This window comes from Zonotrichia albicollis, chromosome 14 (assembly GCF_047830755.1).
Source record: "Zonotrichia albicollis isolate bZonAlb1 chromosome 14, bZonAlb1.hap1, whole genome shotgun sequence".
Lineage (NCBI taxonomy): Eukaryota > Metazoa > Chordata > Aves > Passeriformes > Passerellidae > Zonotrichia > Zonotrichia albicollis.
The window spans coordinates 15589849-15617744 of NC_133832.1; the positions used below are offsets into that span (position 1 = coordinate 15589849).

Consider the following 27896-nt stretch of genomic DNA (forward strand, 5'->3'; position numbering starts at 1 on the left):
CGGGTGCAACTCTGCCCAGCCCCAGGCAAGGGGACACACGGAGGTGGCAGGTTTGTGTGGGGCTGGACACACCCATCCTGCTGGAGCCCCGGTCCCAACAGCGCCGCTCCATCCCGTTACTTAACAGCAGGGCAGTAATTCCTGGCAGGCGTGGAGGTGCCTGTCTCCTGATTAATGCCATCCACGCCGCTTAATCCGGATCAGGGGAGAAAGCCCAGGAGCTCTGAAGGGCTTTGGGAAATCAGCAGTGCCTGCTGTGAGTGTTTATGTAAGGTGGCCGTGGTGTGCAGTGCCAGAGGCGGAGCTGGCACCCAGCCAGAGGCACCTGGGCACAGGTGAGGTTGGGAAGGCAATGTGGGCTCACCAGAGGGGCTCTGCCTGCACCAAGGCTCCCTCCAGAGCCTGTGGGTGCAGGAGGCCCCGTGGCCCTTCCCTGGGAAGGCAGGACACTCCATTGGGACAGAGGGATGAAGCCACCACGCTCCACCAGCCCCACACCCGCTGGTGTCCTGCCCTCTGGAAGTGGCTGGGCTGTGCTTCACACAGTGCATGTACCTGGAGGGATGGTGGGATGAGGAGATGAGATGAACCTCTGGCCATTCATTGCACAGGAAGAAGTCTCTTTCATTTCCCTGTTTTGAACTCTGCTTCCTTCCCCAGTGCTTGGTTTGGAGCACAAGGAGAGTGTGGGAAGGGATGTGACCTCTGTCCATCTCCCCACTGTTTTAGGGACGGGAATTATCTGCTCCCCAGATTGGGCAAGGCTGAATTCACCCAGCTGGGATTAGGCTGAGCTGGAGGGACCCAAGGTGAGCCCTGCCCTCCACCTCACCACACCGTGCAGACCCTGCAGAGCCTGTGAGTGGCCCTGGTCACAGGACTTTCATTAAGAGAGTAATGAAGAGCCACAAACAAAGCACAGGATTACGTGCCCCAGGCACAATGCTGGGGGCCCTGGTGAGGCTGAGGGTGTCCAAGTGGGGCTGCCTCCTCCTCCTCCTCCTCTTTCACCTGCCAGTGTGAAGGTCACAGTTCACGTGTCCCCCTGACTGTGGCAGAAATAGCGCCCGTTAATCTGGACCCTAAGCAGCTCTCCTGTGTGCAATTAAAGAGATCACAAGTCTCGGCCCCAGGGAACGTGTGCTGGCAGCTAAAGCCCTGGCAGTGGGGCTGCTGGGCATGGCATGGCATGGCATGGCATGGCATGGCATAGCATGGCATGGCATGCTGGCTCCTGGTGGCCATGGGGGAACAGGTGAGCTGTGTTTGGGAGGAGCTGGTAGCCAGGTGATGAATGGTGTTGAGCTGATGCAGGGGCCTGGGAGGAGGCACAGCTCCTACAAGGATATCCAGATCCCAGTGCTCAGCTCTGGGGGTTGAGACAGAACCAAGAGCAGCCCCAAAGGAAGGGCTGGAGTGGTGCTGGAGGTGAGGAGGGTGAGTGGGGCATTGCTGGAGCAGTTTGTAGCTGTCCTTGTGCCCCATCCCTAGAGCCATTCCCACGGGGGTTATCTCATACAATGGCTGTGGCAGGATTGCAGTGGGAATTCTGCTTGCCTGGCAGCCATAAAGCAGAGCCACTTTGGGCTTTCTCTTGGACAGTCTCCTCTTTGCTGCAGCAAACCTGGAGTTAATGATGCACTAATTGGATCAGTCAAGGCCAGCCTGGAGTTATGAAATGGTGCTGGGCTGGGCAGGCTGTGCTGGGGACAGTGGCAGCTCTGTGTCCCACCCACCAGGGCTAGCTGGTCCTTCCCTCTTGGTTCAGGGAGGGTGAATCCTGCCTTCACCCCACCCTCCTGCACAGCAGTGTCCCCATGGGGAGGGTGGCCTCTGTGCCCTGGGCCATGGCAGGTCACCTCTAGGTGAGCAACCTCATGGGCACCTTGGCCATGCAGGGAGCTGCTTGTGCCTCCATCCTCCTGTTATCCAGCCAGGAAGGGGAGGGAGAGCTCCAGGCTGGTCCCTCCTCTGCCACCTCCATCCAAGCCCATGCCCAGACCCATTCCACCTCCCCTTGCCATGGGAGCAGCTGCAGAGAGCCCCTGTGGGAATCCACACTCCTTCCCACCGGGAGCAGAGCTTCCACCTCAATTACCATCACCTTGCTCCTAAGCCCTCTTTGCCAATCCCTCTAAGCTGCTTTCCCAGGGCTCCAGCAAGGGATTGTATTTATAGCCCACTCTTACTCATGCAGCGTCTCCCCAATTAATCAACTAATAGGATTCTTCCCTCAAGTCCCTCTCCTGGAGCCCTCACAGACACACAGCCCCCCCAGCCCAGCCAAGGCTGAGTGGGCGAGATCAGATGCCAGGGGAGGGACAGCCAGGGGGGATATAAGAACCTGCAGCACTGGGAGCAGCCTGTAGTGACTGGGTGGCACTGGGAGCTGCTGGGAGTGCAAGAGGAGAGCGTCTGTCTGTCCATCCAGCTGCCAGGTGAGTGCTGCCTGCTCTGCTGCCTGGGCCCTGCCACTGCTCCGGGGTTCTGAGGCTTTGGAAAACAGGGCAAGGATGCTAGTGCTGGGTTGTGGCTGGAAGGAGGGTGGTTTACAGCTGAAAATTGGGGAAAATGTGGACAAAAAGGATTCCAGTGTGGCCAAAGGACGTGGTGGAGGGGTTGGGTACCGGCATGGGACAGCTGAGCCAAGCCAGGGAGGGTCTGAGTTCCCTCTTTGGGGCTTGGGAGATCCAGAGCAGGAGTTCAGCTCTTCTCCCCTCCACCCTTCATTGCCTCATCCCCAATTCCTAGGGTCTGGAGTGAGCCAAACTCTGCTCCCACTCCCTTTGCACCTTCGCACCCTGTGAGGATTCCCAAACTTCACATCCCACAGCACCAAAGGACCTCAAAGATCCTGAGCTTGGGACTAATCTCTTGTCTTCCTGGGGGGAAGAGAATAATCCTCTCACTCCCATGGCCATTTCTTCTCTCTCATCAGCTTCCCTGAGGCTGTGTTCAGAGGCAACACTGTCCACGTGCCCCTGGGGCTTAAAATCGTGCCTGGGCTTAAGCTGTGCTCATGTCAGAGCTGCCTATCCCTAAGAGGCTGAGCTCATCCCATTTAATATCCCAGAATCAGCTGGTGATCAGTGGGATCTTTGCAGGTTCCTCCTGGCCACAGGCTGAAGTCAGCAGAGCTTGGGCAGGGCTGGGCAGCTCCAGCCCCACTCCCAGCACAGAGGGTTGGGGATCAGGAGGGATCCTGTGCCCAGAGACCCCTCTTTCCATGGGCAGTTCAGCTTCCCTTGACTTTCTCCCTGGGTTTTCCTCACCTTCCTGGGAGTGACAGGACAAAACAAGCCCATTCCTACCACTGAGCCATGACTGCCAATTTCCAGGAAAAACCATTAACATTGAGACTCTATAAAGCCTTTTGTTCATTTTTTTGCTTTTCCCGGTCTTGAACCTGCTCCATTAGGAATCACCCCTGAGCTTCCTCTTTTCTGGACCAACTCTCTCTCACTTCCTCACCTTTTTGGCTGGGAACAAGGAGCTGGCTCAGCTCCCATGTGCTGCCCCAAAGGCAAACCTGTAGCTCTCAAGCTCTGCAAAGGTGGCAGTGCCCTGTCCCGAGGGCTCTGCAGTTTGTTGGGATGTGCAGAATGTTGGATGGTGGCCGTGGCTGGAGTTGTGGAGTTGCCTCTTCCCCAGCACCTCATGCAGTGCTTTCCCTGTTTCTCCCCACAGATTTCCTTGTGGACATTCCTGCACTGAGCTAAAATGGGAGACGGATCAAAGTAAGTATCTTTATTGATTTATTTATCTGGAATTGGGATGGAGCAGGGCAGGAGCAGAGGGGGAAAATGAGACCCCAGCTCGGCCCAGCTGCTGCTCCCAGGAGCTGGAATGTGAGCTCCCATGGAGCTGTCATGGAGTTCTGTGTTAGCCTTTCTTTTCTACTTGCCCTTAAGACACAGAATCCCCCCATGGTCCTCCATAGAATCCTCCATGGTCACCCTGAGCTCAGGAACCCACCTGGGGCAGCCACACAGGGTGGGTTTGGCCCTGAATTTGCAGAACAAGGAATTCGCCAGGGACTGGACACCCTTGGTGATGCAGCACATTTGTAGGGCAGCCCATCATGTCCCTGCGTCCCATCCAGCTTTGTCCAAGGCATTCCCAAACATCCACCTCTGTTTTCTCCACAGGGTTTTCAAGAAGACCAGCCCCAACAGCAAGGTGAGTCTCTGTGCCCTGTCCCCTGATGTGTCTGTCCCCTTGTGTGGCCAGCCCAATGTTTGGGCTGTGCTGGGATCCCCCTGGGCTGGATCTGCCCACAGGATCCGGGCTGGCTCTGCCTTCCCTTCGAAATCTGATTGATTCCTGGACCTGCCATGGTGTCACTGCAAGACAGGCTTTTCAAAACAGAAATTTAAAAAATACCCTGATATGACCCCTTCAAGGTGATTCTGGTCCAGCCTGGTGACAAACCCCATGACACAACTCAGGGCTTTGAAATTTGGGTGAATTCCCTGGCAAACCTTAACTTGTTTTCTCCCTCCCTTTTCCCATGTGCTGCTTCCAGCTCTCCCTGTACCTAGGGAAGAGAGATTATGTGGATAACGTGGATTCAGTGGAATCTGTAGGTGAGTGGGGCAGTGCCCAGCACTGAGGGGGAAGGACAAGAAAGAGAGGCTGGGGAAGCCAGCCCCAGCGTTGTGGGCTGCTGGTAGAGCAGGAGGAGCAGCTCTGGAAGAGCAAATATCATGTTTTCCTGCAAATATCCTTAGGAAAAATTGTGGGGAAGGGGACAAAGTCCCTTTGCAAAACAACCCAGCCACGCTGCTGGAGGAGACATCACCATCCCCCTTGGCAGCAGCTCTTCTTGTCACCTTCCAGCTGTAAAGTGGATTATTTGGGTTTAAAAAGCTGTGTTTTAGCAAAGATCTCCCCATGCAGCTGAACTCACCGGTCCTTCTCCTTTTGCTTGTTTGCAGATGGTGTCTGCCTGATTGACCCGGAGTACCTGAAGGACAGGAAAGGTATTGATACAGAAATGCAGCATGAGGAGAGGGGATGAGATGGAACCAGCCCAAAGCTGGAGCTGTGCTCAGGTTGAGACTGCTCTGTGCCACCTACAGCTTGCTGTCCATCAGGGCCGCAGCAGCAAAGGACATGAGGGATCCTGTTCATATTTAGTGTCTGAGGAAGTCTCATTTCTGCTGAAGAGTTTTTGAACAGTTTTTCTTGCCTCTTTATTCACCCCCTGTGCCTTCCCTTCTCTCCCTTTGTCCCTGCCCTGCCTGGCTCAGTGTATGTGACGCTGACCTGCGCCTTCCGCTACGGCCGCGATGACCTCGACGTGATCGGCCTGACCTTTAGGAAGGACATCTATGTGCTGACCACCCAGCTGTACCCCCCTGTGCCAGACCAGGCCCCCAAAACCCTCACTCCTCTGCAGGAGAAGCTGATGAAGAAGCTCGGGGAGAACGCCTACCCCTTCACCTTTGAGGTAAGGGCTGCTCAGCCCCTCCCGGACATGTGGCTCCGTGGTGTCACCAGGGCTCAGCTCTGAGCACGCCCTTTATCCTCTTTTTTCTCTCTTTCCCTGCTCTGCCCAGATTGCCACCAACCTGCCCTGCTCCATCACCCTCCAGCCCGGGCCAGATGATGTGGGAAAGGTGAGCTGCTGTCCCCAGCCTGTGTCCCCTGGACCATCCTCCCTGGGAAGGGGTTGAGTTACGGGGTGCTAAAACTGAGAATTGATTCTCATGGCCCATGGGGTGGGAAGGGAGGATGGCTGGAGTCAGAGCCAGGATTTCTGGGAATGCAGTGGAGGAAGGAAGGAACACAAGGGACAAGGCAGCTCTGAGCCCCTCCTGCTCAGTGACCACATACCTTTCCCCAGGCCTGTGGCGTGGACTTCGAGGTCAAAGGATTTTGTGCTGAAAATCTGGAGGAGAAAATCCACAAGAGGTATTTTCAGGGGATCCCTTTCCCCCTTTTTGGCCCTAAAACTAAACCACAGGATCTTTTTGGGGTGATCAGTTTAGGGGTCAGGCTGAGGGCCTTCCATCAGCCTGTGCCATGCTTGGATGGGGAACTCTGCCTGAAACTGGGGCAGTGATCCCTGTGTCAGAGCCAGGTGAAACGCTCACCCTTTGGCTGGAGACACTGTAAAGTCCCCAGAGAGTCCCTGTGACGCTGTGGGGGACACTGGGGGTGCCACCTGTGTCCCCACAGGAACTCGGTGCGCCTCATCATCCGCAAGGTGCAGTTCGCCCCGGCACAGACGGGGCCGGCCCCGCGAGCCGAGACCACCCGGCAGTTCATGATGTCAGACAAGCCTCTGCACCTCGAAGCTTCCCTGGACAAGGAGGTCAGTAAGGACACTGTCCCCTCTGTCAGGGATGGGGACCAGGATTTCTGATCACATCACTGAGCCTCTTCCCCTTGCAGATCTATTACCATGGAGACCCCATCAATGTGACCGTCAACATCAACAACACCACCAACAAGGTTGTGAAAAAGATTAAGATCTCAGGTGAGAGAGGGGCAGAAGGGACATGTCCCAGCACCCATCACTGACAGAGATGGGGACTGTGAGCCCCTGCCAGGTCACCAACATGGCTCTCCCTTGTCTGTCCCCAGTGGATCAGATCACAGACGTGGTCCTGTATTCCCTGGATAAGTACACGAAGACTGTGTGCTCCGAGGAGATAAAGTAAGGGATAGGGGCTGGAGGTGAAGTGGCATTTCTGGGAGGGAGGAAGAGAAATGAGGAAGAGGAGGAGGATGGGACAGAGGATGTGACAGTTTTACACCAAGCAGCAAAAAAGTCTGGGTTAGATGAGCAGGTGCAGAGGAAGCAGAGGACAGGGAAGGCCGTGGACCACGTCCCACCAGCACAGGCTGGTGGTGGCTGGGAAGGTCCCTGGGGAAGGTGCACAGCTGCTCCCAGGCTTCTTAATCTCCTCACTTTGCATTTTTGAGGCCAGACACAGCCTCTGCCACCCTGAGAACGAGGAGGGAGGGAGCAAAGGTGGTGCAGAGAAAAAAGAAGTGGTTGTAGAGGGGAAGGAGAGGAGGGAACGAAAGGAGGAAATGGCCCAGCAGCTGCATGGGGAGGGCAGGGCTGGCCCTGCACAGGTGCCTGCAGTGATGCTGAGCACCCTCAGGCTGGGGCTGGCTCTGAGCTCTTCTCTCCCACCCTTCCAGTGAGACTGTGGCTGCCAATTCCACCTTCTCCAAAACGTACTCGGTGACCCCCCTGCTCTCCTCGAACCGCCAGAAGCGAGGCCTCGCTCTCGATGGCAAACTCAAGCATGAGGACACCAACCTGGCCTCCACCACCATGTGAGGGCTGCATGGGCTCCCCCTGCTCCCCACCATGCCTTCCCCCACTTTCCCCTGCTCTGGGCTCCCACCAAGGGCTCCTGAGCCCTCCCCATCCAGCTGGAAAATGTAGAGATTTTTGTGACATTGTCACCTCTCCATCCCGTAGGAGAGATGCACCTTCCCAGTTCCAATGCTGTTCAAAGCTCCTGAATCCCTCTGCAGAGCTCAAAGGGGCTTCCAGAAGCTTCTCTGTGGCTTCCCCCAAGTGCCCTCTGCTCTCTTCTCCTGCTCTCCTCCCCTGCTAAACCCCAGTGCACTCCACACGGTGCAGGGCACAAACCCTGGCACTGCCATGGGGGGTGGATGGGGTCTGCAGGCAGCACTGGCCTCTCACTGTCCCCCTCTGCCTTTTTCCTAGCCTGAGACCTGGCATGGACAAGGAGGTGCTGGGCATCCTGGTGTCCTACAAAGTGAAGGTCAACCTGGTGGTGTCCCGAGGAGGGTGAGGCTCTGTGGGCAGGGGAGTCAGGGGCCATCAGCTCGGGCGGTGCTGGGGGGTTTGTACCCCAGGGAAATGAGAAGGCACTCACCATGGGCCCCCTCATCCCTGCCCTGCTCCTCTGGGTTGCTCTCTGACCCTCCACTCCACCACCCCTATTATCAACCATCTTCCACCTCAGTATAAAGCACAGCCTAACACCTCCCCTTCTCTGCCTTGGCTCATTTCTGTCCCTTCTCTCCTGCTGCCACAGCATCCTGGGGGATCTCACTGCCAGGTAAGGGGAGCTGCCTGTGGGGTTGGGAGTGGGGCTGTGCTGGGCAGGATCCTTGACAGAGCTGCTTTTCCTTCCAGTGATGTTGGGGTGGAGATGCCTGTCATCCTCATGCACCCGAAGCCTGATGACTGTGAGTCCTGTGTGAGATGTTGCCGAAAATCAGAGGGGAAAAGGCACTTCTGCTTCAGGGGGAGCTGCTGAAAACAACTCAGTGCAGCTGCCCCAATGCCAAGGGCCCTGCTGTGCCCTCTGTGGGATGGGCACAGCTGTCCAGCTGTGCTGGGACAGGATGGGAGCAGTTTTCCCATGGGATGGGCACAGCTGTCCAGATGTCCTGGAGCAGGGTGGGAAATGTTCTCCCCATAGCACCCTTCCCACTGTCCCTCTTTCCAGGAAAGCACCCAAGCATTGAGGAGAGCTGTCAGTTGAAATGTCCTTTCTGTATTAACCTGCACATCTTTTCTCTCCCCCACCCCTTTCTCCCTGTGCTTATCACTGGAATACAGCTAAGCCAAGGTAAAAAAGATGTTCCTTCTAACACACAAACCACACAGATCCACAACAGATGGATGTGACATCCCAGCTTGAGGTCACACCTTTGGATTAAACCACCCAGGTCTCAAAGCCCTGAGCCTGTGTCACAGCAGCTACCCTCCCAAATCCTGACATTGAGATGTGTTCTGCAAACTCCCAGGGCATATTTGACAATTCCCTTTGCTGCAGCCACAGCAGCTGCAAGGCCAGGCCTTGCCCTGTCCCTCAGAAGGGCAGGGACTTGTGTCTTCCAGCCACAGGTGCCATCACTGGACAAGATGTCTCTATGATTTTGGTCCCCACACAGATTTCCCTGGGCTGCTGGAAGACATGTCCCTGTGCCCCTGAACATTCCCCAGCACCAGAGGCTTCTCCTCCCAAATCAGCTTCTTCCAGCTGAAGCCACAGCTGGGATTTCTTCCCTCTGGGAAGCTGCAGTGCCAAATCCATTCCTGACACCATGGTCCCACCAAAGGTTTTGTGTCTGGTTACACCCTGCAGCAGGATGTGAGCACTGGGATTTGGGGCCTGGGAAACCAGGCTGCAACTCCAGGCTTTCACACTTATCCCTTTCCCAGCCCAGTGAGAGCATTTAAACTTCCAAAGAGGAAATCTCTTGGTCTCTATCCACCATGGTTCCATGTAGGTTTTGCTAAACCATTTCACATTCCCAAGCTTTTGGAATCTCTTTTGCTGACTCTTTCTTTTCTGTTTTCTCCCCCACTTTGTGCTCTCCCTTGCTGTCACTCGCTGCTCACCTTTCTCAAGGAGGTAACTCAGCTCTTTGTTTTCCTTTCCTTGGAAATGCAAAATATTGTGTGAAAAACTACCAGAAGTTGCAGGCCCAGCTCCTTGGGGCATGCAGGTTCACAATGATGGAGCCTGGGTTTGTGTGCTGGGGCCAGGCTGTGCCTCACAGTGACCTGAGTGTTCTCAGTGGGGTGACAGGGCTGGGGTGACCACTGTGCTGTTCCCATCAGGAGCAGGGTTTGGACTCAGCAGGAATTTCCCCTCCTCCTGTGGGCTCACTGTGCTCTGCTCTCCCTTCCAGCGAGGAGGACATTGTCATCGAGGAATTTGCTCGCCAGAAGCTCAAGGGGGAGAAGGATGATGAAGATGAGAAGGAGGAAGCTGAGAAAGAGGAGAGCTAAGCTGCCGGCCCCCCACGCCCCAGTTTGGGACACAGCCACCTGTAGTGTCCCCACTGTGCCACACCTGGCACAGCCCCCTCAGGCCCTCACAGTCCCCATAGGTGCCCCCTCCTCACCCACTCCAATACCAGGTAGTGGTGGTGAGAGCTGCTGCAGCTCCTCCCGGGCCCGCCACGCTGCCAAGCCCCACGGTGCTCCCTGTTCCCACGGGCACCAGCACAGGGACAGGGTCCAATGGCTCCGGCTGAGCGCCTCACCAGTGTGGCTGTCACCTGCCCGTGACATGTTGTGCACAGCTCTGTGACATTGATACCAATAAACCCACCCGGTGGCCCGGTGCAGGCTCCGTGTTGTGCTGGGGGGGACGAGACGCTGCCTTCATGCAGGGGAGGGGAGGACGAGGTGCTGCAGGATCTGGTGCGGCCACTCCCGGCCGGGCCCATCCCAGGTAGAGCCGAGCCATCCAAGGTAGGGCTGGATGCGTCCTGCTACAGCCGCAGGATCTACAACCCCGCCGGTACAGGCAGCCCCATTCCGCTACAACCAGAGCGTTCCAGCCCAGCTCCAGCCGGATCCGTGCCGCTACACCCGGCTCTGCTGAAACACCCCCGCCACAGCCCGGGCGCATCCCGCTCCACGCCGCAGCATCCTCACCCCGGAGGCCGCCCGGTCGCCATGGCAACCGCCCTCCCCATCACCACGGCAACCCCCTCCAGTCGCCATGGCAACCGCCCTCCCCGGCAGCCCGGCCCCCGCCCTCGCCGTTGCCATGGCCGCGTCCCTCCTCCGGCGGCCGTGGCTCCCGAGGCGCCTCCCCGGGGCGGGCCGGCGGTGACGCGGCGGAGGTGACGCGCGGGGCGGTGGTACCGGGGCGCTCGGCGCTGTCTCCTTGTCCCCATCACGGCTCCCGCTCGGCCCCCCCGCGCCGCCATGTCCGCGCCCGGCAGCGGCGGCGACTTCGGGAACCCGCTCAGGAAGTTCAAGCTCGTCTTTCTGGGCGAGCAGAGCGGTGAGCGCCGGGCCGGGCCCGGGCGGAACCGGGAGGGGCCGTGCGGGGCGGGGGCAGCGCCCGGGGCCGAGGCCGCGCCGTGCTCGGGGTGGGGGACGCGCTCCGGGGAGGGGCGGCCTGGCCTGAGGCCTCGGCGGGCGGAGCCCGGGGCTCCGTTCCCGGCCCTTCCCATCGCCCGGGGCTCCGTTCCGCCCTCCCGGGCCCGCAGTGCGCCCGCAGCCCGGGCGGGGAGGCGGCCCCAGAGCTGCGGGGGCTCCCGGCGGCTGCGCTGACCCCCTGGCCGCGGCCTCCTTCCCTCCCTCCCTCCCTCGCAGCCCGGGGTTTTGTTTTGCCTCAAAGGGCCTCCCTTTTGTGCCCCTTCCCCGGGAGCGGGTGGATGAGTTGTGTGTTTTCCCCGGGATCGTGGTGTTTTCTCGCTGGGAGTGTCCAAGGCCCGTTGGACAGGGCTGGGAGCAGCCTGGGCTGTGGAAGGTGTCCCTGCCCACGGCACGGGTGGGTCTGGATGAGCTTTGAGGTCCCTTCGAGCCCAAATCATCGTGGGGTTATTGCTCCTCACCTTCTCCTCGAGCCTGGAACTGGAGGTCTTGGAGGGATTTCCAGAAGTTTTCTGATTTCCCAGCCTTTCCAATGCAGGATTGACATTGCTGCTGATAGACGTTTGTCTAATCTGTTTTTAACCCTCTCCAGTGTTCCTAATTTCACAACCTTTTTAGGCAATTTATTCCTCTTTCCTCTTCCATCCATGTCCTTTGAATTTTTCTTGGCTTCCTCCAGCTTCCTGAGCCAGAATTGGAGCTTTATCTCTGCTTTTCACTTCTTATCAGTTCTGCACTTTATCTTGTGATGATATTGGGAGATGTAAATTTAAAGTTTTGAAACAAACCACCAGAGTTTGCTCTGTATCTAAAATCTTGTTACAAAGGAGAGATGAGAGTGTGGAATATTGCATTTCCACGCAGCCAGAGGCAACAGAACAGCATCTGGGATATCACCTGCTTTGTTTTGATGTTTGTGTCCCAGACTTGGGGATTACATAAGGAGCAGAACAGGGTAACAAAGCAGATTTATTGCTTGCCCAAAGCCAACAACAGGTTCTTTGTTATCAGCACACCTGATTGGAGGGCCAGGTTATCTCCATGATTAAGTTTGGACCTGCAGAGATTGATCTGCCTCTGTCATTTTGAGGCTGAATTTTCCAGCTGGCTGTTTCCCAGGGAGGTGTAGCTGGAATGGCCTGAGATTGGCAGCTGCTCTCACATCAGTGCCACTCCCAAAGCAGTGCTATTTGTTTTTTCCCACTGCTGCTTGAAAGTATTTTTTCTCTTCTCTTGTAGTTGGGAAGACCTCCCTGATCACCAGGTTTATGTATGACAGTTTTGACAATACTTACCAGGTATGTGATAGTATTTATTTGCTTTTTTAATATGTTTATATTAATGAATCCATGCCCTGCTGTTCAAATGGATGCCTGGTAGCCTATTTTTCCATGAGATGTCAGTTCAAGATCAGATAATGGGTTAAAATGTGCTGTGAAATGGTAAATCAAAGCAGGAAGTGCAGTGTCCAGAAAGGGAGCAAGGTTTAGATCCCCTTTGGATGTGGGATAGATCCTGTGAGAAGCCTTGAGGAAAATGGGGAGAATGTTGTTTTGTGGTCAGGATTTCTGGTGCTGGATATGGGAGCCTCGGGAAATGGAGAATGGATAAAAACCCAACATCTTCTGACATTCTTAGTCTCTGTTATCTTTAGAGCTTCCATTTCAGAAGAGTTGAGTCTGGAGTGTGTAGATGGATCTGCCAGAAGTCAGCTTGGTATATTTTGTCTCTCAATTTTTTTATTACTATTTTTTGACTAAAGGACTAAAGATAGGAAAAGCCAGGGAAGTCTTGGCAGGCAAAGAGGGGGGTGGGGATGAAGAGGCTGCAGATGAAAAGCAGAAGATGTGTAAGAGGCCTGAAGGTTTGGGGAAGAATTAATTGCATCAAAGGCACTCAGAAGTATTTCATGGGAATATCAAATACCTATAAAGCAGATGAGATTAGGGCTTTATCTTTTAATTCAGCCTGGAAGAGTTACTGGGTTAGATTGGGATGATTGGAAGTCAAAGACAAGTCACTCACTGGAACTCAATCCTCCTGTGCTTCCTGTGTTTTTTCTTCTCCTGTGCTTCCTTCCTTTTCCTGACTCTTTTAAGATGCTCTCATAGATTTATTTATTGTTGTTGTAGTTGTTATAAACCATGGCCTGGTTGAAAAATTGACCTCCCAGAAATAAATTCTCCCTCCCAAAACTGACTGTGTTGCTCTTTACAATTATCCAATGGTACACATTCAGCTGTGAGTGTTAAGAATGGGGATAATCGGCCTAAAACACTCAAATCTGGTACATCAGGAGCTCTCTCCTCTTTCCTGGGGTTCTGATGAGCTGGGACAGCTCCTCGATTGAAGTGCCTGGGAGTGCACCTAACTTAGTGCTTTATTTTAAATGCCTTGTGCTGCAATTGCTGTAGCAATGGGAATGGGAGTGGATGCAGACCTGCCTGGGAAATGAAGCTGCTGAATGTCACTGGAAGGGAAGCACATTCTGAAGTGGAAAGGCTTGGATAAAAATGGCTTTTTAGCTTTCAGCTGCCCATATTTTATAGATCTCGTTTGTTCTACCTTTTGGGTATTTTTACCAAGATAATTCTTACCAGACTGAATTGGGACAGGCCAGAAGGAGCTGCCAGCTCAGATACAATCTGTGTGGAGATGCAGGAATGTCTGAGGTTAAAATCCAGACTCAGAGGTTCTTGTGGAGCTGAGAAGTGTTGAGGAATGCTGTGAAATGCAGCTGGTGCAGATCCCCAGATTGCTGTTTTCATCACCTCAGTTGAAGGCAATTGAAGGCAAATCACTTCACCAGCTTCATAACAAGTTTGTGAACATTTGTGAGAGTTTGTGCAGCAAGGGGATGCTGGAAGGCAAGTCACAGCTCCTAATGCTTCTCCTCTTTCCAGGCAACCATTGGAATTGATTTCCTGTCCAAAACAATGTACCTGGAGGATCGCACGGTGAGTGGGGCAGGGCTGGGATGGCTGGGAGGGCTCTTTCCCCTGGCCCTTCCTCCAGCAGCTGCTGGAATCCCCCAGCAGCCTCCAGAGAACCAGCCTGGGCTGAATCCCATCACTGGTACAAGATCTGGTACTTCTCTCAGGAAGTCAAAGTCTTCCATGGAAAATTGGGGCCGGATAATGGCCGCATCCCAGGGAATGTGCTGCCTCCTGTGTGCACCTCCTTTAGGTGCAGTTTGCTCCCTGAATTTGCAGCTCTGGGATTGTCAGGATGAAAAGGGCCGAGCAGACCTCAGGTAGCACAGAATATGCTGAGCTGGAAAGGACCCACGTGGCTCATGCAGTGCAGCTCCTGAAGCCAATAAAAAGCCAAGGAAGGAGTTGGTGTTCCAAGTCTTGATGTCCTTCATGATTAGACCTCATTCCTCCTCCTAGGAAGTTCTGTGGTAGCAAAGCTCTGACCACCTGCAATAAAGCAATTTGGGATTTAGCCTGCATGAGATTCCTGTTTGCACAGAGACCTCTCACTCCCTTCTCCTGGATTTCCTCTCAGTATTTGTGGGTTTGCTCATGTTTTGCCAGTGTTTGCCTTTTTCCCATTTTCCTGCTGTGTGAGGAGTGTGACAGAGCTGTGGGGAGCTTTGGGCCTGCTGCTTCCAAAGAAGTCTCTTCCCAGTGTGTGTGCTGAATTTCTTGAGAATTTCTCTGCCATTTTAGCAATGATTCCCTCTTAGAAAAGCCCTTTTTTAATGTTGGTTTAAGGCAAAGATCCTGGGAATGCTGCTGGACACCTGTGGATGTCTGTGTGATTTTATTGTGATGTGGGTTTCTCATGGTTGTGTAAGTCAGGATGTCATTCACCTGCTGCTCTGCTATCCAGAAAATCCCATTTTCCTCCCAGTGTTGGAATGCTGTGAGCTTTCCTGGTTATGTAAGTGGTTCACAGAGCCCACAAAGCCTGTTCAGATAACAGAGGTGTGGAGTGTAGATAAGAGGAGGGACAAATTTTCTCAGCAAACAAGCTGAGAAAATTCAGACACTGGAATAGTTTCTCAGATGTGGTTAATGCTGGATTTTGCAACAGGCTTTGATTTCTGGGCTGGAAATGAGCAATGCTGAGCCTCCAGCTGGGATGTGTGCTTTGGTGGATTTGATATGGCCTTGCAGCAAAAGCCAGCAGAAGGAATCCTCATCCCTGGAAGGGTCCAAGGCTGGGTTGGACAGGGTTTGAACCAAGCTGGAATAGTGGAAATGTCCCTGCCCATGGCAGGGGTGGAATGAGATGAGCTTTAAAATCCCATCCAACCCAAACCATTCTGGGATTCCATGAAATACATGTGGAATTTGGTTCTCTAAAACCATCTCCCAGGGAGGGCAGCTGTGTGACATTGCCAGCATTGGGATGTGTGGCATTCAGTGAGTTGGAGCCACCTGAAGCCCCATCCTCAGTCCTGGCTGTCAGGAGCCACCTCCATGTGCAGTTCCCCTCATTCCTGACAGACTGAGCAGTTCCTCCTCCTCTGTGTGTCCATATCCTCCCAGCCCTGTGGGAGTGCAGTGCAGGAGAAGCCAGCCTGCAGGGTGGTTGCTCTTGGGGCTTCCACCACCTCTGCTTTTCCAGTGGGATCATCCAGGCTGGGCTGAGGGGGTCCTTAGGGTCAGGAGTGCCACATCTGGCCAGCTGCTTGTGGGGCTGTTCTGGCAGGATCCCTGTGGCCTGGCTGTGCATTTTTCATATTAGCTGGTGCCATGAGGAGGATTTAGGGCTCTCCCAGTTTCTGGTGTTGGAATGTGTGAGATATTCCTGGGTGTGTGGAGGGAGGGATGTTCCCAGACCTCGGGAAGCGCCGCTGCCTCTTTTCACGTTTCTGTTCCGTTTGAACTTTCCTTTTGTTGCCTTAGTTTTGCTTTGCAACTTATTTTTCTTTATTTATTTTGATTTCACTTGAGTTTTGGTTTTGTTCTCCATTTTCCTGCTGTTCCCCTTCCCCTTGCCCTGCACTTTTCCATTTCCCAGATCAGGCTGCAGCTGTGGGACACAGCCGGCCAGGAGAGGTTCCTCATTCCCAGCTCCATCCGTGACTCTGCTGTGGCTCTCATTGTCTTTGACATCACAAGTAGGTATGGAGCCCAGGCTCTGCAGGGACCTTGCTTTTAACACATTTCTTACTCTGGAAGTGGTGGTGGTACCCAAAAAGAGCTAAAATAGCCCATCAGCCACCTGTGGGTGTTGGCAGGGATTGGGAGCTCCTGTGTCTTTGCTGGTTGTTGGTAGCCTTTGCAAAGCTTTACTGTTTTTCTGTTTCGTTTTTTTTTTTTATTTTATTTTTCTGTCTTCCAAATTATTTTTCTTTTTCATTTCTGGATAAGGAGAGAGGTTATACAAGTAACAGCTTCAGGTGCCAAAGCAAAAGAACATGGTCAGAGTAGGTAAAACAAAACCCTTTAAAACAGAAGCTGTGGAGTGACTTAGGAGGATTCCCATTTTGTTGGAAAAGAGACCTGGAGACTCACAAGAGAGCTTTTGAAAGAGGAGATATGCAACAACCACGATTTCTAAAGAACAAACAAGCTTAGAGGGAAATTCTCTGTAACTCTTGACATGAATGTTTTAATACAAGATAGGGAATTATGAAGAGAATTATTTCATTGTAACTCCTTGGTATTGATTCCACTTGATCTGGTGGGGGATTTGTTAATCTACAGTATCAGGATTTATATGAATTTCAGTAAAGAAAACAGCACAGGTGGAAAAGCTCTGGCCCAGCTTTATTCTGTTACAAACAAGTTTTGCTTGTGTTTGTTTTGCTCTGCTAGGCTGAAGTGCTTAACAAATAATAGGCTGTGACTTAATCTCACTATTCAGGGCAGATAATTTCCTGGTATTTCTCCCAGAGAAGTCCTGGGGAATTCCTGGTTTGGTACAAATGGTGTCAGACTGGCCTGTTTGGGGAGCACAGAGATGTGCAGGTGGTGGCCTGTGCTGAGGCAGGGGGGCAGGATGCACAGCTTGCCATCATTTTTCCCACTGTGCAGGTACAGGATGCTGTTTGTCCAAGCAGCTGGAAACATTTTGCCAGTCCAGGCTGTTCTTAACAGCTCCCAGCCAGGTCAGAAAAAATTAAGTGGCAGCTGATCTCATAATTCTTCAGTAACAGGCTGATCTTTGCAGATAATTTCATTTTTTCACAGTTCTTAGTGACTGAGAGGTTTAAAGTTTTCTTGTGTTGCAGCAGGGACGTGCTCAGGTACGTGTGGGGGCACAATGAAATTGTTTAGCTATTGTTGATGTGCTGGACATCCCAAAATGCAGGTGGAGAGATCCATTAGGGGAGTCCATACTCAGCTCAGGCCCTCCTGAAGGTTGTTCCTAAGGAAGGCTGGGCTCATTCCTGGTGTCCCACAGTGGTTATTTGAGTTTTCCCTTCTAAAATGGGTGCACACAAACCTGGACTTGTAGAAATGCAGGAAACCTGGGTCACTTCAGGGGGGTGTCTGTGTGGTACCTACTCACTGGAGACCTTCCCTCAAATAACTTCACCCTGCACAAATCACAAATTAAACGAAATTATAAAATTAAATAAATTTAACAAATTAAATTACCTGGGCCAGCTCTGTGATGCTTTCTCCAGTTGCCTTTTGCTGTGAGTCTGAAGGTTTGGGGTGGTTCAGTCACCACCTGGGTGAATGTTCTTGGGGAATATTCCAGGGTAGCAGCAGTGTCCAGGGAGGGTGTGGAAGGGATCAGCCTGATCTTCCAGCTCTGCTGTGACACTGCCCAGGTGCTCCCACTTTGTCACCCTGAGTTTCCTAGCATAGAGAAGAGCCCTGACTTCTGCTCCTGTAATCAAGTCTGCGTCAAAATGAAGCAAGAGCTAATTGCTTTAACTATAAACCCTAATCTTCCTTAAGCCCCAGGGCATCAGATCGACATTCCCTGATGGAGATAAGATGTTGTTTTGAATCTGACTGCAGGCCTGTACTCTATCAGCTTCTCTTCCTCTCCTAAACAAGCAGTGATTGGTCCTGAAGAAGCTGCTTTTTCCTTGATGAGCTGCTTCATTAACCAGTGCTCTGCCTCCCTGCTGGGATTATTTGTGGCTGTAAACTGGGAGCCAGTGGCTGCCTCCAGAAAGCTGTTGGGAAGGAGGAGCAATCCTGTTTTCAGGCACTGTGGGTGAAGGAAAAGGACTTCCATGTGGAAAGCTTTTTGTTTGGGGCGTTTGGGAGTTTTTGAGCAGTGCTGGTTCAGCCAGGCAGGTCCCAGACCTTGGAGCTGTCATATATAATAATATATAATAATAACAACTGTTATTATTTGGGGTCAAACTCTTGCAGCATTTTTCTGACTCCTGTGCTGCTCTGGAAGGGAGACCCCAACGCCCTTTGCATCACCTGAACCCTGCAGTGTGTAACACTTGCTTTCATTTCTGCTGGAATTTCAGTTATCATTGCTTCAATATCCCATGAAAATCCCCACTGCCACCACATGGATGCTCCATGCTGGAGGTTGGATGTTGTTCCCCTGCCTGGTGTCTGTTCTGAGGGAAAAGCTTTGATCAGAGATACTCCAGGCTATGAGTCCTGTGGAGATCCCATCCATAATCCTGGGAGATCAGTGCTGGACTGTTGGCTACCCCCAGTAACGAGGTGGGAACCAAATCCTGGAGATGTTTGGGAGTAGCAGGATCTCTGGGCAGGCAGAGGAGGGAATGAAAGCACTTCACAAACAGATCCTGGAAACAGCCCTGCTGGGGTTGGATTTGGGGCGAGATGGCAAGCTCAGCTCAGCTGCTGAGGTTGGGTGTGGAAGTGTCCTTTTCCCTAAAGGCTTTTCCTGCTCTCTCTCCTCTCGGTGGGCCGGGCTGGCCCCAGCAGGTGCGGCTGCAGCTCTGGGACACGGCGGGGCAGGAGCGGTTCCGCAGCCTCATCCCCAGCTACATCCGCGACTCCACCATCGCCGTCGTGGTCTATGACATCACAAGTGAGTGCTGGCAGCTCTGCTGGCTCCTTTAGAAACACCCCACACCAGCAGAACTGAGAAGTTCCAACCACAAGTTCTGCAAAAACATCATTAAAATCAGAGATGTTTTCACGCCTTCCTTGTTTTTCTGTCTGGGCGGGAAATAATTGCTGTGGGATGGAGAGGTTTGGAGAAGCACCTGTATAGGAATGTGCCCCGTGTTGATGGAGTGACAAAACTCTCCTTTGTCCCCTCAAAAAGGAAAGAAGCCCAGAGGTTTCTCTCCTCGATTAGGTGAAAAAGCCACCTCATAAGTCTAAAGGACTTCACCTCAAACTTAATGATAGCTAATTAGATTGGATTATCTAATCTATCAAAAGTCTCACTTAAGCAATTTAGTAGGAGAAGAAGTGAACAAAGAAACAAATTGCTTTTGTGAAGTGTTTTGCCAAAAGCAAAGATCTCCTGCACCTAGCTCAGTTTTTCTCTGTTATTTTGCCTTTTATTAAACCTTTTTGTTTCCAACACTGCAGCAGAAGCCATCCTGCCTCCAAAAGTAGCTGAGCTATCTTAAGTGTGTTATAGACATCCAAAAGCTTATTAGACCTAACTCAAAAAAACCACTATAACACACCTGAGTACAAGTGAAGCATTTTCCCTGTCATAAAGGAGTTTTATCCTCACCTTTGCTATTTCATTCTTCCCTGCAGACTTGAATTCTTTCCAGCAAACCTCCAAGTGGATCGATGACGTCAGGACAGAGCGAGGCAGTGACGTCATCATCATGTTGGTGGGGAACAAAACCGACCTGGCAGACAAGAGGTAATGGGGGACCCTGGGCCCTGCTGCCCTGCCCAGAGCCACCAGGGACTACTGGGGCCAGGCTGGCCTTAAAACAAGGCTTAGTTTTAAACACAACATCGTTTGCTTGTCAGGAAATTCTCATTTCTGCTTTCAGCAAAAGTTATTCCCTTTGCAGTCCAACAAATAGTTTAAAACAAACTCACCAAAAAAAAATTGCTGAAGTGGTTCTGCACCATTATCTCAGTGGGGTATTTTGTCTGATTTTTCCTTTTCACACTGAGGTAAAGGCTAAAAGCTGCCTGTGAAAGCAAGGAAATCAGCTGGTTTTCACTGTTTTCCACTAATTATCCCCACTCTCTCTGCACATGCAGCTGGAAGTTCATGGCACAATTTCTCCTCGTTAAGAAGCAGCACAAACTTTTGTAGGATTGATCTAAAAGTATGAATTTCTCTGAGTATAAATTTCATGTCATACATAACACAAACTGAGCTCGTGGATGTGTAAAAGGAAAACCAAATGAGCAAAACCCAACCTTCCCCAAAAGAGAGACCCAAGAATTTGATTAGACTCCTAAAAGGACACAGATTAATGTTTTGGGAGGTGCCACAAAGCATTTTCCTTTAAAACTCTTAATTGTACAGCACATCAACCAAAATAACCAATGTAGTGGGGTCTTAGAAGAGCACAGGCTTTACTTTGTGTTCCTATTTCAAATCCTTCTCTGGATTGTTGATTTAACAAGGATTTTGTTGAATATTTTCAGAGATATTTGTTCCTTAGGAAGGTGTCAGGAGCAGTGTAGATAAAGGAAGGTTTTTATTTTAATGGGTGGTGCCAGAGGCAGTTGGCAAAGGGAAGGTGGAGTGAACCAGGCAGTTCCAGTCCTTCCAAATGAAACATCCTCAACATCCCAGAAATGTGGGCTTTGGCTGTCAGGGGATGTGTGAGGGCTTGAAGCCACAGGAGGATTCTGATCTGATGCACAGAAAATCACCTCAGGAAAGTAGAACTGGGAAACACCTGGATCTCACAGCAAAACAAAGTCTTAAAATATCAAGTTCTTGTGCTTTGCCTGTTCACGAGGTTTTCCTGATCAAAGGAGAACAATTTATGGATGAAATTAATGTTTTATCAACAAAATCTTGGCTTTTATTTGAATATCGGTTTACTCCGTTTCTTGGGGTGATGGGCAGAGTGATCTGAGTGTTCCATTGTGGGACATTCCCACATTTTTAATTCTAACCCCTGCTTTGCTCACTCCTGCAGTTACACATCGCTTCAGGATGTGTTCTGATGTGGATTTTCTCCTGTCATCTTGGTGGTTTTGTGTCCCAATAAACCTGCTCTTTGCCCTGCAGGTTTTTAGTTTTCATACCCAGCAGGAAAAGCAGGGATAATTCCATTTGGCTTTTCCCACTTCACTGGGAAGCATTTTGAGATATCCCATGCCTTGCAGTTTGAAAATATTCCTAAAACTTGCTGCTGAGAGCTACAGGTATACAATAAAAACGTGTACGTTCATTTTGCTTAAGAATTCCCTGTGTGATGAATTCATGGTGTTCCTGAAATTGTTCACAAAAGCAAAATCCAAGATGTTGTCTCCAAGATGTTGTCCCTGAGCCAGCTCTGGATTTTGGCCACTGAGCCTCTCCCAAGCCCTCCTGGCAGCTGGGAATGACTGCAGCTCCCTGACTGAATAACCTGGCATTTCTAATTCCTCCCAAAATCCAGTTTCATGTGAAGCTGGAAAGGCCAATGGGATCATTTCAGCCTTGGAGTATTTCCTGATGGTGCACAACAGCTGGCCCAGCACTGCTGGAAGAATTAAAAATACCACAAAAATTGTTTGAAGCTGCTACAGCTGAAATTCCTGCAGCACTGGAAATTCTCATTTTGGCAGCTGAATGTGACAATTCCAGTGTGGGCTGGGATTTGGAATGATGGGGAAGGGAATATCCAGGTGTCAGTAGCAGGAGCTGCCTTGCCTTTCTTTTCAAAGGACCTTGGGGTTTTGTGAGGCTGAAATTCTGGGCCTGTAAAGGCTGGACAAAGCCACCTTTGGTGTCACAGAGGTGACATTTTTTTTTTTGAGGCAGAATACAGGGAAGCCATTCATTCTCTGATAAAAAACCAGGGATGAGGCAGATTCTGAGGCCAAAAAGCAGCACTAAAAATAGCCCTGTTCCTGTTCAGTGCAGCCTGGTAAGTTTTTCATTCCACTCAATGTTGCTTCAGTTGGTGGCTGGGTTTTTTTTCTTTGTTGGTTTTTTCTTTCTCCCTGCAGTTTTCTTTCCTCTCATTTTTGGACTCTTTTGCTTTGGTTTGCTTTTTGAGCTCTCTGATTTGTTCTCATTACTGGAGACAGGTTTCTGTAGAGGAGGGAGAGAGAAAAGCCCAGGAGCTGGATGTGCTGTGTGTTGAAAGCAGTGCTAAAGCAGGACTTAAAGGGACACAGAGGGGCAGTTCCAGGTGCTTGTCCCCAAGCTGCTGCACTGTCCCTGCTGCTGGAGCCTTTGTGTCACCTCACAGCATTCCCTCTGTCAGATTTGGGAAATCCCTGTCTGAGTGTGGGGATTTTTCCTGGCCTGGAGTGCTGTGGATGAGGCTCAGGTGTTGTGCACAGGCTTCATCCTGTGCTGCTCATCTGCCACAGCTCCAGGGGTTCCTGGGGAGCTTCCCTGAGGTGTTTTCACTCCCAGCTGGAAGACTTGGGGGTGATGAAGCCTCCAAGGTCCTGAGGTGGGCTGAACCCTCTTGGAAGGGGAGCAGCAGCTGACTGCCAGCCATCTCTGACTTTTCCTTCTTTTCCTTGTGTCTCTTTTCCACCTTTGTGCAGGCAAATCACCACAGAGGAAGGGGAACAGAGAGCCAAAGAGCTGAATGTGATGTTCATTGAGACCAGTGCAAAGACTGGCTACAATGTGAAACAGGTAACACATCCAGGCTGTGTTCTCAGTCAGGAATTCACTGCTCTGGGTGTGCTCCAGGGTGGATTTGGGATCCTGCAGGGATTTCCTTGTGTTTTATGCCAGCCCCTGAGATGTTTCTTGGTTTGTGTAGTGCAAGCTCCTTTCCTGTTGAGTTAATGATTCCCTGTCAAAGCTAAACCTTGAAACAAAGGAGGACTCACTCCAGAATGTGCTGAGGGATGGGAAAGGGGGAAAATCATTGTTTTGTGCAGCCAGTCAGCTGGAACTTGGTTTGGTTTGGTTCACAGTCAATGCACTGCTTGCTGAAATCACTGCTGACATCAGTGGGGAGAATTGTTTCTGCTGATGCACTGGAGTAGAAGTTCTCCTTCTGTTTGCCAGCCAGAGAATCTTGAAATACTTTAGGGGAATTGAGGTTGGAAGGGATCCCTGGAAATCACCCCTTCCAGCCCTCCTGCTCAGAGCAGGCTGCCCAGAGCTGACTCCAGCTGAGTTTGGAACATCTCAAAGGGTAGGAACTGTCCAGTGCCACTGTTTGATCAACCAAACAGCAAAACAACCTTTACATTTTCATTTTAAGAAGAATTTCTCAGATTTCTGCTTGTGCCCTTTGCTTCTTGCTTGTGATTCCCCTCTCCACTGGTTCAGGGATGGTTCTGGATATGACAGAGCTTGGAAAAAGGAGCTGTGAGCTCTGGAGGAGATTTGGAAACATCCTCAGGGGTTTGCTGCACACCAGCAGCTTGGTACAGCCTCACAGTGGAATTGGGAGGCTTTGGGCTCAGATTTTGTGGCTGTTCTGGGTTGAACCCACTTTAGTGGTGGGTTTTGACTCTTTTTGCCTTCTTTGCCCAGTGGGTGTTTGTGAGGGGAGCTGGGATGTGAAGCTGCAAACCCCAGCACCTCACTGGAAACTTGGTTTTGCAAGGAACCCTTTGAGGGGTGGCTGAGAGGGAAATCAGAGCAGCAGGGATTGCTCTGGGGTTCATGCAGAGAGTTCAGCAGCCTGGCAGTGTCTGTGCTCCAAACATTGACTGAGGAATGCTGCAAACCCATTTTCCAGGTTTTCTGGGGGTAGCAGAGCCCTTCTCAGTGTAAGTGCAGCTCCCTGGAACCAGCAGTTCTGCTGAGGAATGGCTCTTTGGCAGCAGCACTGATCTGAAGGGCTCTAAAAGCTCTGTTGTTCCACAGAGGAATATTCAGTGCCAGCTGAGTGATCAGAAATCCCCAAATGTGCACCCTTTGTGCACAAGCAGAGGCTGAACATGGTAAATGATGTTTAGTAAGTGCAGGAGGGAGTTCCATGAATCCCTGGAAGAATGTTACTAATTAATTCCACATTCTCTTCAAGCCGGAACAGGTAAAGTAAAACTGGCTTTTTGTAGGCATTGAATAAGTTCTTTAATATAAGTTCTTTAAAACCTGTTAAATATCCTGCATAAAATTCTTGTGGCATTTTTGATCACTGCTCTGCCTGCTAAAGTACCCACTTAAGGAGTTTGTGCAGCTCAGACTCAGAGTCCTGCTGTAAAACAATGTTTCTAACAGGAACTTGTTTCTGACAAGCTTTGAGCTTCTCCCTTGCTGCTTTCCAGCTTTTCCGCCGTGTGGCTGCTGCCTTACCTGGGATGGACAGCACACCAGAGAAGAGCAAAGAAGACAGTATCCTTGTTTTCCCATGGAACTGGGCAATTACCTGGTGTTAAATTGGACTTACTGACTTTCTTTGGCACATTGTGGGGATGGGCTTTGCTGGGCTTTGCAGGGATGTGACTGAAGCAGGACACGGAGCTGTTGGAGTGTGAGCAGAGGGAAGGAGCAGCTCTGCCATGAGGAAAGGTTGGGACAATTGGGATTGTTCAGGCTGGAGAAGAGAAGCTTTGGGGTGACCTAATTCAGGCCTTCAGGACCTGAAGAAGCCAAAAAGAAAAATGGAAAGGGAATATTTGTGATGGCTTGGGGCAACAGGACGAGGGGGAATGGCTTCCCACTGCCACAGGGCAGGGTTAGATGGGATATTGGGAAGGAATCCTTCCCTGTGAGGGAGGGTAGTGAGGACCTGGTACAGGGTGCTCAGAGAAGCTGTGGCTGCCCTGGATCCCTGGAAGTGTCCAGGGCCAGGTTGGATGAGGCTTGGAGCAAGCTGGGCTAGTGGAAGGTGTCCCTGCCATGGCAGGGGGTGACACTGAGTGATCTTTAAGGTCCCCTCCAACCCAAGCATTGTATGACCCTGTTTGTGGGCCAGATATAAATGTACACAGCTAATGGCCAGCACAAATTTTGCTTCTGCACTGGAGCTGAGGCTGGAATTTCCACACCTTTGTAACACCAGAGTTTGTTTCTCATTTGCCCATCCTCTGAGACGTCTCACCATGTGCCTGGCTTTGCCTGTGCAGAGACCCCAAACAACCCTTCCAAACCCTGTCCTGGGTGATTCCTTGACTGTGCCTGCAGTGATTGACATCAAACTAGAGAAGCCCCCCGAGCAGCCAGTGACGGAGAGCGGCTGCTCCTGCTAACGGCCCTGGCGGCAGCGGCAGCCCCGGCGGCCGGGCTGGAGAACATCGCGCTCATCGCCCCCGGGGCTGCCAAACCATCCCCAAGCGAGCAATGAACCCCTGGGTACTGGTGGGGAGCAGCCCCAGCTCCCCTCTCACTGCATGGTTTGAGCCCTGAGTGCAGAATGAGTGTCCTGTCATTTGAGTTTATTTTTTTATGTTGTTGCACTTTGGCACCACGGTGCCCTTCACACTTTCTCTCTCTCTCTTTCTCTCTCTCTCTCTTCCTCCCTTTCTGCCCCTGTTCCCACCTGGAGCCTCCCTGCTCAGATGTATCTTGTGAATGCCATGGAAAAGCTGCCGAGTTAGGGAAGACAAAAATGAAGCTTTGGGGGGGTGGGTTCTCTGCCTTCCCTCCTGCCTTGCATCCTCCCCCTGCCTTCTCCAGCCCCTGTCCTGCATCCCCACTTCCTCTGGTGAAAGGCTGCTCCTTAAACTTAAACCAGTCACTTGGACTTGCCTTTTTGGACTCTGCAGGTTCCCAGGCTTTGCTTCCCGCAGGGCACACAGCCCATGAGCTCTTTGGTTTCTCCTTTCTGTGGATGACCCTGGCTAACTCTTGCTCACCACTTCCCAGTTTTGCCCCTCGAGTCACAGAGTCTAGAAAGCCCCAGACTCTGAGAGCTTTGGCCTTGTTGCTCCCATTTGTGTGGCAGGGACATCCCAGAGCCTGCTGGAATCTCTTCCCATCCAGAGGATGTTGGTGAGTGTTGGCTGCACGAGGGACCAGAGGCTTTGCAGCCCGAGGCTGGGTGGGGAGAGATCCTCAGGGATTCTGGAAGCGAACAGTGACCTGGAATCCATCACTGCAGGGACAGTACCTGCCCTGGGAGTCATGGATGCTCCTCAGGCTCCTTCCCTGGTCTCCATTCTCCTGTTCTTTATCATGGGAGCTGTTTCATGCGGAGCAGGAGAGCCACAGCAGGGGGAAGGGCAACATTCCACTCTCATTCCCAGGTTGCTGCTTGATGGAATCATTCCCATTGCCTCTGCCCTTGGAGCAGAGCTCTGGGGTGGGACCAGCAGCCAATTCACTCCTGGGGGAGTTTTAACCTTTGCCAAAGCTGAGGGGAGCAGTGGCAGGGAATTCCTGTCACAGTGGGTGGAGGATTGGAGGATGAGATGCTGCTGAAGGGAATTCTGGTGTCACTCCCCAGCCTTGGAGGTTGGGAGCTGCCTCCTTTCCCTCAGCTCCTGGTTTTGAATTAATTCATAGAACTTTTCAGAGATTTCCTGGGCTTTTGGGTCCACAAAAAGTTGGCAGAGAGGAGAATTCCGCTGTCCTTTCCCCACCTGGCCTGTGTGACACGGAGCAAGCTGCGGTAGGACAGTGAGCACAGTGTGACCACGGCGGGGGGGTCAGTGTCACTCCCTCCCTTCCCTTGGCAGGGTGTCCCTCAATCCCTGACCCGAGGAGGGGAAGGGACAGCCCTGTGCTGGGATGTGGCAGCCCTGGCCTGGCAGCAGCTCACTGAGGTCCCCAGAGTCCCCTCCCCTGGGCCAGCTGGCCGCAGGAGGAAGCTGGGATGTGAGTCCTGTCCCACCCCTCGGGAAGCTGATCCCATTCCCTGTACATAGCCCCTGTGGGAGTTGCTGGTGTCGGTGTCCGTGTCTGTAGAACAGGTGTTGCTGTCCCTGCCCAGGCAGCTCTGCTGTCCCTGTCCCTCCCTGGCAGCTCTGCTGTCCCTTCGTGTTGTTCGAGTCACGGACCGGGGCGGGAGGGGGGAGACCCCAATTAGGGGCGGGGGGTAATTAGTGAATCCCATAGTTCCCCTCCCACTGTTTTTCTGGATGTGTTCCTGCCGTGTGTCCGGCCCCGCTGTCTTGTAGCTGTAGCGAGTAAGTGTGACTGTAACTCTGAGTAAGGACTGTGTGACACAGCCACAGTGTATCACTAAATAAATAAAGTTATTTCACCAACACTGCACTCTCCTGCTGCCACGGCGGGCTGGGGGGGAACAGGGGTTTGCTCTGAGCTGTGACATTCCTGTCCTGAGCTGGGATGGAGGAGGAAGATGAGGAGGAATAAAGGAAAAGGAGGAGGAAGGATGGAGCAGACAGCATGAAGGAGGGATAGAGGAGGAAGGATGAGTGATGAAGAAGGACAGAGGTGGAGGAATGGAGAACAAGGGACAGGAGGGAGGGAGAAAGGATGGAGGAGGAGAAAGGACTTTGCTGATGTTATTGCAAAATGTGGAATATGTAACAATGTTCTCTGGAGGTCTTTTCTTTGATGTTTGTTTGATCTTTGTTAGTTTCAAGCCTGATCAGCAAAAATTGAGATTTAATCCAAGAAATTGAGCAGGTAATGAGCTGGAAGTGATGTCCAGGTGTTGGAAGGTGTTGTGGCTGGAATTGCCTCATTGAGGGTTAGGGCTGGACATGCTTGAATGATCTCAGCCCTGGGGGAGGTTACCAAAGCTTGGGAAGAAGGATCCCTATTTTGGGATAACAACAGGACTCTGTGGATGCAAATGTGACTCTGAATGGAGCTCTCAGGTGAGCCCTGCCCTGCAACACCCCTGGGACTGATCCTGCTGCTCCAGCAAGACCTGCAGGACTCTGCCAGTGCTGCTTCCCTGCAGCCTGAACCCGTGGCAGTGCTCCCTTCATCCCTGCAAGTGTCCAAGGCCAGGCTGGACAGGGCTTGGAGCAACCTGGCCTAATGGGAGGTGTCCCTGCCCTCCCTATCCAGGCACTGGATGATCCTTCCCACCCAAGCCAGTCCATGATTTTATAAATTTGTGCCTCCCAGCCCAGTTTTGTGTCACTAAAAAAATTCCAGTATTTCTGGAGCTGTTGTTTTCCCACCAGGAATCAGCAACTGCTCAAATTCTGGA

General features: G+C 52.0%; 2 protein-coding genes across 2 annotated transcripts; both read left to right on the forward strand.

Annotated features, from left to right (window-relative positions):
* Positions 1 to 1947: 1947 nt before the first annotated feature.
* ARR3 (arrestin 3) lies at positions 1948 to 9876 on the forward strand. Its single transcript, XM_074551554.1, has 18 exons — positions 1948 to 2438; positions 3688 to 3737; positions 4149 to 4179; positions 4526 to 4586; positions 4938 to 4982; positions 5253 to 5452; positions 5562 to 5621; positions 5849 to 5916; positions 6184 to 6319; positions 6400 to 6484; positions 6592 to 6664; positions 7159 to 7296; positions 7697 to 7780; positions 8031 to 8054; positions 8132 to 8184; positions 8561 to 8570; positions 9357 to 9359; positions 9640 to 9876. The coding sequence occupies exons 2-18, from the start codon at positions 3721 to 3723 to the stop codon at positions 9737 to 9739; spliced, it is 1188 nt and encodes a 395-aa protein (XP_074407655.1). The 5' UTR covers positions 1948 to 2438; positions 3688 to 3720; the 3' UTR covers positions 9740 to 9876.
* A 667-nt stretch (positions 9877 to 10543) lies between these two features.
* On the forward strand, positions 10544 to 26978 carry LOC102067790 (ras-related protein Rab-6A). Its single transcript, XM_074551800.1, has 8 exons — positions 10544 to 10748; positions 12083 to 12141; positions 13747 to 13800; positions 18679 to 18784; positions 19474 to 19585; positions 22405 to 22498; positions 24094 to 24160; positions 24953 to 26978. The coding sequence occupies exons 1-8, from the start codon at positions 10670 to 10672 to the stop codon at positions 25015 to 25017; spliced, it is 636 nt and encodes a 211-aa protein (XP_074407901.1). The 5' UTR covers positions 10544 to 10669; the 3' UTR covers positions 25018 to 26978.
* The last annotated feature ends 918 nt before the right edge of the window (positions 26979 to 27896 follow it).